At 45.9% G+C, this 9921-nt stretch overlaps 1 protein-coding gene and 1 pseudogene across 1 annotated transcript; one reads left to right on the top strand and one right to left on the bottom strand.

Annotated features, from left to right (window-relative positions):
* LOC146723951 (large subunit ribosomal RNA) lies at window positions 1-2938 on the bottom strand (annotated as a pseudogene; the record flags this gene model as incomplete).
* Window positions 2939-6761: 3823 nt separating this feature from the next.
* Window positions 6762-7154, top strand: LOC146723950 (uncharacterized). The gene has a single exon (XM_085480714.1). It carries the CDS (start codon window positions 6762-6764, stop codon window positions 7152-7154), a length of 393 nt encoding a protein of 130 aa, XP_085336840.1.
* Window positions 7155-9921: the final 2767 nt, after the last annotated feature.

Genomic DNA, 9921 nt, shown 5'->3' with positions numbered 1-9921 from the left:
GGCGCCCGCCTTTTTACCCCCCGTTTTGTTGAATTTTTTTTCACGTTGACATTCAGAGCACGGGTCAAAATCACATTGCGTCAACCCCCGCGGGGGCCATCGCAATCCCTTTTTTTTTAAATTTTTAACAGTCGGATTCCCCCTAGTCCGTGCCTTTTCTGAGCTGAGCGTTGAAGGCGGCCGAAGGGGAAAACCAGCGGCTCGCCCCCGCCAGGGGAAAGGGCCCTCGCAGAAAGGGAAAATCCCCCGGGAAAGGCCAAGGAAAGGGGACCGACTCGGCCCCGGGGACCGGCGCGGAACCCACCGTTCACCCTCCCCCCGGGCCCGGGCACGTCAGCCGGACCCGTTTTTCCCCGCCCAAAAGCCCCGACAAGCCCCGGGCTCGTCCGACCCAATCCTTTTTCCCCGAATTTTTACGGATCCAATTTGCCGATTTCCCCTTACCTACTTTAAAATTCTACGCTAAAAGGCTTTTTAAACCCCTTTGGAGACCTGCTGCGGATATGGGTACAAAACCGGGCGCGAAAACCTCCACTGGGCCCCCCCTTCCTGGATTTTAAATTTTTTCCGAGGGGAAGTTCCCCGACACCCCGCCAACTTGCGGTGCTCTTCGCTTTTCTAAACCCATCTCCCTCTAGGGGTTTTTGGCCAGGGAACTCGAACGCTTAAAACAGAAAAAAAAAAAAAACTTTTTCCCGGATCTCCCGACGGCTCTCCGGGGTTTTTGGGTTCCCCCCGACAAACCACTCTTACGGGGGCCCCCGAATTGTATGGGGTTCCGCTCCCGGGTTCCGGAATGGGGAAACCGGTTTCCCCCCTTTGGGCCCACGGGCGTGTGCTTTCAAATAAAAATTTTTTAAATTATTTCTCGCCACTCAGTATATTGTACCCCGGGGTCTTTTAAATCGGATTTCCCCTTAGGGTTGGGGATCGACGGGACTCGGGGTGAAAGGGCGGGTTTCACAAACAAACCCTTCTCCACGTCAGTCCTCCGGGGCCCCCCTGGGAAATTTTGTTTATTTCCCCAAACCAAAATCTGCACCAAACAGCGGCTTCCACAGGCCCGCGCCCAACCCTTCTGGGGCTCACCGCCCCGCCGACCCCCTATTTTGGGTCGGGGCCCTTCGTGACACGCGAAAAAAACAAAACCCGCCCGCTTCCCTTTTTGCCCCCCCTTTTTCCGCAGGGGCAAAAGTATGGGCTCGCCCGCTTTCAGCGCCATCCCCATTTTCGGGGTTTATTTTGCTTCGGGAAAGGGGATTTGGGTTTACAAAAAACCCCCATTTTAGGGGGATTCCGACTTCCATGGCCCCCGCCCTTTCTGTCTTAAACAACCCCCCCTTTTTATGGTGCCCCCAGAGGTCGATTTGGGGCCCTTAACTCCTTTTGGGTTTTCTCCCACACAGCGCCATTTCTGTTTAAACCCAAAAATGGCCCATTTTGGCACTCTGTCCGAAGATGCTCGTGGCTTCAAAAAATTCAAGAAAGCCAGGGGCCCCCCCTTTAAAGTTTGAGAATAGGTTGGGGTGGGTTTTCGGGCCCCAAGGCCTCTAATCATTCGCTTTCCCAAAGATAGACTCCGCCTTCCGTGCAAAGGGCCGAGTCCCCGCTATCCTGAGGGAAATTTTCGGAGGGAACCACTACTAATGGTTCGATTAGTCTTTCCCCCCCCCTATCCCCCCGTTTTCCCACGATCGATTTGCCTCAGAATCGCTACGGACCTCCTCATGGTTTTTCCCCCGAACTTTGTCCTGACCAGGCAAGTTCACCCCTCCCTTTTGGGGGCCCCAAATGGGACCCGCTTGGGTGGCCTCTTTTCGCATAAAACAACGGCCCCGGGAGTTCGAGGGGGCCCCATCGCGGGGCGCGGGCCCCTCCTTTCCCAGGGGCGACCGGCCCGGGCCGACCTTTTTCCTTTCATTACGCCTTTAAAGGGCCCGCGACAAGTCCCAAAGACTCCGTACATGGTTAAATCCTTGGTCCGTTTTTTTCCCAAAACGGGTCCTAAGGACCCAAAAAAGCGGGAGCGTCGCCCACCTTTTCGGGCTCCCCCGGACCGCGGGAGACGTTCGCAGGGCCCGTCCCAAAATTTACCCTAAATTTAAAACCCCACAGCGGGCCAGACCAGTGACGGCGCGAAAGTCCGTAACCTCCGAGTACCGTGGCGCGCGCTTGCGACGGTCTCGACGCATCGAGAATAGTGCGGCTGATACCTTGCGCGTACCAGCCGCACCGCCGTGCGAACCGAAGTTTGTCGCGTGCCGTTTTTAACACGGCGACGCGACAGACACCGCACCCGGGCCGTAGAAACCGACACCCAGCGGGGTCGCGAACGTTTCTACTTGGGAGAAGTGCACGACACGAGCGCCGGACATCGGCGCACCGTAGCTGTGCCCGCGCGCGAGCCGCAAGACTTTACCCGCGGGACATCGCGACCGACGCGAAGCCAGCGCCGCTGACATGAATCGCCCCCGTTCGATCTTTTTGGTTTCCTTAGGTTTTACCCTGAACGGTTTCACGTACTCCTTGAACTCTCTCTTCAAAGTTCTTTTTTCAAACTTCCCTCACCGGTACTTGTTCGCTATCGGTCTCGTGTGGTCGTATTTTAGCCTAGATGGAGTTACCCCCACTTAGAGCTGCACTCTCAAGCAACCCACTCTAAGGAGAATTCCTCCCGAGGCGCGCACCGGTCGCTACGGGCCTGGCACCCTCATAAACGGGTAAGTGGCCCCTTCAGATGGACTTGGACGCGCTGCGGCCCCGGGACTAAGCATCCTCCCCAACACCACTTTTCCCTGGCGGCGGAACCGCGGGAATTCGGTGTGGGCTCTTTCCTGTCGCAAGTCGCCGCTACTCAGGAATCCTGGTTAGTTTCATTTCTCCCCTTCCTCCGCTTAATAATATGCTTAAATTTTCGCGGGTAATCTCCGCCTGCTCCCCCCCTGAGTCCGTCGCATAGTGAGTTTTCGTAGCCGTTTGCCTCCGCCGCGTCGCTCATCGTCGTCGCTCCTCTATAATATATATTATAAGAGGGAGAGAGAGAGAGCGTCGAACAGAGAGCAGCAGCGGCAGCACACGAAATACGCGAGAAGGAAAATTGTCCCTAACCAACCGCACAACACACTCGTTGGTGGTAATGGAGACGATATTGCGCGGGGTTCGAGATCTCGGCTCTCCCTTCTCTTTATATACGAATTTTCGGGCGGAATCGATTCGACGATACACGACGCGCGCGCCGTCCCCCCTTTTTTCGTCTTTACGAAAAATTTCGTGGACTCGGGAAACACGCGTGGTCACTGGGGCTCGCGATTCAAAACTCTTCTCCGTAAAGAGGAAAGGATTACGAATGCTCTCTCCGACGGCCGCGACGCGCCGTATATTTCTCGTAATACGGTATGTGTGGCGGCAAGGGCGCCTCGCAAAACGCGCGAGCCGCTATCGCACCGCGAACGCGCACAGAGTGCGAGAGCCTTCTGTCAGTCTGTGTGATGGTACGGAGAGGAGAGACGGTGAGACAACGCTACCGACTTTCGGGAGACAACGACGCAACGCGCCGCTCTAGGTAAAAGCAGGTGCCATTCACCGTCCCGACCCTTTTTTTTGGCCGTTTGTTCTCCCCCTTTCGCGCGCGCACCTTACTCTTTCATCCCATTTCTCCTTCGGCTTCTCGCGGACACACACTACTTGGATACACAACACGCTCCCCCTCTTAATCGTGCAAGCATTCTGGTGGCGCGCGTTCGCCAACGTTTTACACGCTTGTGCGCTTTCCTTCTCATTATTTTATTCGGTGTGTCTTTCAGACGAACTCCAGGATTTGCAACCGCGGCCGGTCGGCGCGGCCCAGACCCCGCGTGCGAACGTCCCAACGATCCGCTCTTAGCCCATTGGTAAGCGTTGCACAGGCACATGCGACCAGCGCGCATTCTCTTGTCGCCCAGCGTCGTTGCCGTGCGCGCTTTTCGGGCGCAAGCATTTAGGGGTACTAAAACGACCTCGCCAGGCTTGTCCCGGGAATTGTGCCGTGGACCGCAATGCGTTCGAAATGTCGATGTAAATCATGTGTCCTGCGTTCACCAGTGACGCTGCAATTAGCCTGCCTCTTATCATCGACCCCCCGAGCCACGTGATCCACCGTTCAGGGTCCTCCGTTCTAAATTTTTGCGTTCGCGAAGAAACGCGCTTCTCGGTCGGTTCAACCATCGTGGTCTCTCTTTCGGACGAGAGAGAGAGAATATGTCGTGGGGCTCTCGATCAGCCTGTCCGCTCGCGTCCTAGACCGCGCGGACCGCCGCCTCCCGCCAGGGAAGGCTACGCACACAGATCGAGTTGTGTGTTTTCTCTTCCGGAGCGTCTCTCCCCGCAACGGGAGATCCGGGGCGAAGCTCTTGAAGAAACCGTCGGACCGACACAGTTGCAGATTGGGTCGAAAATATCATCGATCCCTTCTCTGTGTTTATATATTGTTCGTTCGTGTCCCCCCCGTTTGACGTACATCCCTGTATTATACGATCGTCAGGTTTTTCTATTAGGATTTCTATCAGGGTCTTCTATCAGGGTCTTCTATCAGGATCTTCTATCGTCGCTAAAAAAGCTGTTTATGTCTATCGAGGCGTTTTGTTTGGTCTAGCTGTCGTGCGGTGAGGACGTATCCTCTGACAGCTGATCGGCGGATATATTTGCATTGGGGTTAATGCACGAAATTTATTATATTTTTATCGCTACGGTTTATTGGCTTCTAATATTAAAGTTTATGCTTACTACGCGAGTGTATTCATTTCCGGGTGTGAGAGTTTGAGTGCGCGCGACATTTCTTCGAGATAATCGAAGGGTGGTCGCGGACGTAACATTTTGGGGGCTCACCCGGGATCGTTCGGACGTAACACGAGCCAGAAACCGTATTTAAAAAAGGACAAATATTTCGTGTGTGTGGTGCGGTGAAAAGGTACGATGCTTTGGTGCATTCTCCGAGGATTACTCTTTCGCAAGTTCGTCACGAGCAATGATCGGCGAAGAGAACAACAGTCGACTCCATTCGAGGGGATTAAAACAGCGAGGAAAACTTCCGAGCGCTTTGGACGCTTTACAGGAGGCGTTGAACAAATTAGAGAATTGCGAGAGGAACGCTCACAACAGCAGGCTCAATTTTGACATGCTGCAACAGCGGGACGAGGAACTGCACCGTTTAAAAGGGAAGATTTGCCTCATCGGAAAATAACCAGCTAAGTACACACTAATAGAATTCCGAACAACACCACACGTAGAAATAGCAAATTTGAAAAAGGGTTTTACACAATAATTTTGAGCTCGGATATAAGCTCAAACCCGAATTTTGACGGGAGTGTCCTTTTGCGCAAATTTTATTGCCCAGTTCGTTTTTATAGCGCGAGCTAATGGTTGGGAATTCGTTTCAAAAGACCTTGGCTCTTGCCGCTTGTTTAAGAGGGAAAGCGCGGACCGTTTTTGGATGGAATTCGGAGTTTGAAAATTTTAGAGTTCGCGGATTTAAAGTCAAAATTAGAATTACGTTCGGTGAAGGGCATTCGGCTCGTCTTATTACGCGAAAATTTACGAATCGTAGACAAAAGAGTTCGGAAGATTTGGCTTTTTTGGCGCGGATTTAGACAGATTGTCGCGATTAACCCTATCCTGTGAGTGTTCTCATGAAGTTAGAGATAAAATTGCTTGCCCCACATTATTCTGCAATATCAGACGGCTTTTAAAGAGAACTCTTCAATTAGAAAGCGTTATTTCATTAAAATCTGCCATAGAGAGAGCAATGGCAGTAAAGTATTTCAAGAAAATAGTTTTCAAAAAAAAAAATTTCCCGAATCAAAATTTTGAAAAAATATAACAAATATAATAAATAATAAAAAATTTTAATAATTAATAAATTAGAGAACAAAGAGAAAACGAGGAAAAAAAAGAGGAAAACATTAAAGAGAAAGGGAAAAGGGAATCTATAATAATAAATTTTTTCAAAGGAACGGTCCGAAGGCAAAAAAAGGATGTTGGCATGCGGCGCTGAGGGACACTTCCCGTTCTGAAGTCCGTCATTTACGGAAAACAAGGTTTAGTCAAAACTTCGCGGGGCAGGTTCGGCAAATTTGGGTGATAGCCCCAAATGTTTTACAAGTGCTAAAATAAGTAGAACTAGAAATAATTTTATTATAAGGAAAATTGGAGGGAAAAAAATTTGTCGTTTTTAAAAATAGATACGGGTTCGATGTTTTATTTGAGAGGGATTTTGAAAGAATCGAAAGAATATTGGAAATAAAAAATTTGTTATTTAAATATCCTACGGGGGAAATTAATTGGAGTAAAATATAAAGTTAACGTTTTGATTGAATTTAGGAAAGCATGAAGTAGAGTTCCTATAATTGTTGCTAAACATTTCTGATGATGCATTTTGGGGATAGATTTTTTAAAAAAATAAATTTAGGAAAAGTTTTGAATCCAATTTGGAAATATTGGAGAATAATAAAAATAAATTTTCGTGTTTCGAATTTTTAAAGGGAGGAAAGTCCCTGATTTTCTGAGACTTTTTTCGGGGAGAAAATTAAAAATTTGAATTCCTCTCAAAAAAGATATTTGTTGCCAATTTTTATTAGAATTTCAGGATGTATTCTCAGGTTTTGATTGCAGGGAACTGTGGAATTTTAAAACACGATATTAAGGTTACGGATTCTAGGCCGATTTAAACAAGCTCCACGTAGAGTTCCGATTCATTTAAGAGAGGAAGTCAATAAAACATTAAAGAAATGAAAGTTCAGGGAGTTATTGAAGAATCTAAAAGTCGTGGGTCTCTCCTGTCGAAAGGGTTTAAAGAAAAAGATGGATCATTAAGATTTGCGTCCGCTATGGGAAAGCTGGAATTCTGTCACGGTGAAAGATCATATCCATTGCCTCGAATTGAAGATATTTTGGATCAACTTCAGGAAATTCTTGGTTCTTTTACTCTGGATCTGAAAGAGCGGGTATGGCAAGTAAAGCTGGACTCCAAAGACAAGGAGAAGACGGCTTTCTCTGTGGAGAAATGGATTATGGCATTTATGTCATGCCATTTTTGGGCTTTGCAAAGCCCCGTACTTTTGAACGGTGATGGAGAAAGTTCTTTAAGATGTTTTATCGAAGATCTGTTTAGTTTATCTTGACGATGTGATTGTTTCAGTGAAATATTCGAGGGGATGATGGAAATTTGAAGAAAGTCCTTTTCTTCGCTTTTGCTCCCGCAAATTTGAAATTGAACCTAAGAAGTGTTCGCTTTTGGAAGAGAAGTAAAATATCTTGGTCATGTTATCTCTGAACAGGAATTACGACGGATCTGAGAAGATTTTGCCGTCAGAAATTGGCCTGTTCCTCAGAATAGGAAACAAATTCGAGTTTTCTAGGATTTTGTTCTTATATAGGAAATTTTTTTAAAGGCTTCTCTTTGATAGCCAAACCGTTTTTTGTTCTTTCAGAAATCAAGTAAAATTTGAATGGAATTCATCTTGTGAAGAGGCATTCAATGAATTAAAAAAGAGATTAGTTTCTCGCCCAATTTTATCTTTCCGAAGGAACACGGACAATTCATTTTGGATTTCGGATGCTTGAAATATAGGAGGGAGGAGCGGTATTATCGCAAGTTCAGAATGGTTCAGAAAAAGTCATCGCTTATTCAGTCGAGTCTTGAATAAAGCAGAAAGGAATTATTGCATTACACAAGGGAATATTAGCAATTGGTGGCATCAATGAAGTCTTTTCATCATTATCTATATGGAAAGGAAAAATTCCAAATTCGAACGGATCATATTTCTTTGAGATGGCTTTTTTCATTCAAAGATTTAGAAGGACAATTAAACTCGATGGCTAGAGAGATTGCAACAGTACGAGTTGAAATAATTCATCGAAAAGGGGCGATGCATCAGAATCTGATGGTTTGTCAGACGCCTTGTTCAGAACTCGGTTGTGTTTATTGTGCCAAAGTAGAATTGAAAGAAAATTCTGTTGCTAGAATTATTTGGAGAAAATAGTTCAGAGAAATGGCCCGGAATAAACAATTAGAAGATCCTATTATTCAATGTCCTTCAAGGGAAAGAAATTAATAGGGCGTCCTGATTTACAGAAATTAAAGGGGTATTTTGCGAAAGTTTATTGGTCCTACTGGGGGCTTTGGTTATTAGAGATGGAATTTTTTATAAAAAATGGGAATCCCCTAACCTTTAAAACAGAAATTTTCCAGATATTGTTCCTAAAACTTCATCAATCAAGTTTTGGAGGAGGCTCATGATTCTGCGTCTGGGGCATTTTGGTGTGTAAATAAGACGTTAGAGAAGATCCGAAGCGTTTTTATTGGGCCACATGTAAGAATGATGTGGAGGATTGGTGCCGTTCCTGTAAGGTTTGTGTAGCAAGGAGAGGTCCATCAGGAAAAGGGGAAATCACCTCTTCAAGTGTTTGATGTGGATTTCCATTGAGAGGGTACAAATGGTATACTTGGCCCTCTTCCGACTACCACAGTGGAAATCGTATTTGTTTGTGATTATTGATTGTTTACCAAGTGGGTAGAGGCATTTGCTTTAAAAATATTAAAGTAAAAACGGTTTGCTGAGTTTTCGTGAAACAATTTTTTTCTCGACATGGAGTTCCGTTGGAAGTGCATACCGATCAAGGTAAAAATTTGAATCTAAAAATTTTTTAAGAGGTAACACATCTTTAGGGATTAGGAAGACGAGGACTACTGCTTATAATCCTCGTCAGATGGGCAGGTAGAACGTCATCACCAAACGATTCTTAATTTCTTGGCTAAATATGTTTCAGAAGATCAGAAGGATTGGGATGAAGGATTTTATATGTACTTGTTGGATAAACGTTTTCGAAACATGAAGCTACGGGTGCTTCCCCTGCTGAATTGTATTTTGCACGAGACTTAAGACTACTGTAAAAGTCCAGAAAAATTTCAAAATTTTAATCTTTTTCAAAAATTAATTCTTTAACATATTAATCATGACAATCGCTAAAACCCACATGAAAGACCGGTATTAACAATATTAGTCTCGCATATAATCGCTCTAAGTTAAAAAACATGATTTTTGCCTGCCCCTCACCCCCCCCCCCCATTCCCCCCGGGGTTTGAATCCCATAGTATCCCTACTATTAGAAATTGTTCCCGATGCAAGTACTTATCAATTTTCATATAACTATGAATGTAAATGTAAATTGATAAATTTTATAACCTATCATGATTATTAAAACTCTAACTAAAATAACAAAGAAGGTTTCAATTAAGCTTTTCTACCATTTACATGCCCAAAAAGAATTAAATTAAAGCAAATAAGATTTTTTAATCTATACACAAAATTTACGAAAGTAATGCATTTTATTTTAAATTGCAAAGGGAATCGACTATTCTAAAGAATAAAACCTAAAATATATAGAATCGTTCGTAAAGTTAGTAATTAGGGATGAAACCCGCTTTATTATGTGAACTCGGCTTTACTCTCAAGAAACATCTAAAAGACTCTGAAGGTTCTAGAAAGACAGTTGAGAACCGTTACATTCCAGAAGCATGGGTGCAAAGCATGATGCAACGCTGAAACACGTTGCAACCTGCAAGGCCCGTGCAAGCCGCGTAGCGGTGAGTCACCAAAGAAGCACGTATCGCTACCAAGAAGGGAAAAAAAAAGATAAGTCGGAGCGCATAGCAACAAAAAGGCATACCGCTATCGCTACCGAGAATAGGATAAGGAAGTCGGAGCGCCGGCGATGAGTCATTAAAGGAACGCCGCTATCGCTACTAAGAAACCATCTCTCCGGGACTTAACTCGAAACTTACCAGGAAAAGATTTTCTCCGGTTTTTTCCCGGCAACCCCTTTGCCATTTAACGCTAGGGGAAAAGCCCTTTCAAAAAACCAACCCCACAAACCCGGATTTTGCAT

This window comes from Nylanderia fulva, unplaced genomic scaffold, assembly GCF_048542155.1.
Source record: "Nylanderia fulva isolate GAGA-0341 unplaced genomic scaffold, ASM4854215v1 Scaffold1599, whole genome shotgun sequence".
In the NCBI taxonomy this organism is placed as follows: Eukaryota; Metazoa; Arthropoda; class Insecta; order Hymenoptera; family Formicidae; genus Nylanderia; species Nylanderia fulva.
The sequence above is the reverse complement of the archived record's forward strand: the minus strand, read 5'-3'. Positions and strand labels throughout refer to the sequence as shown.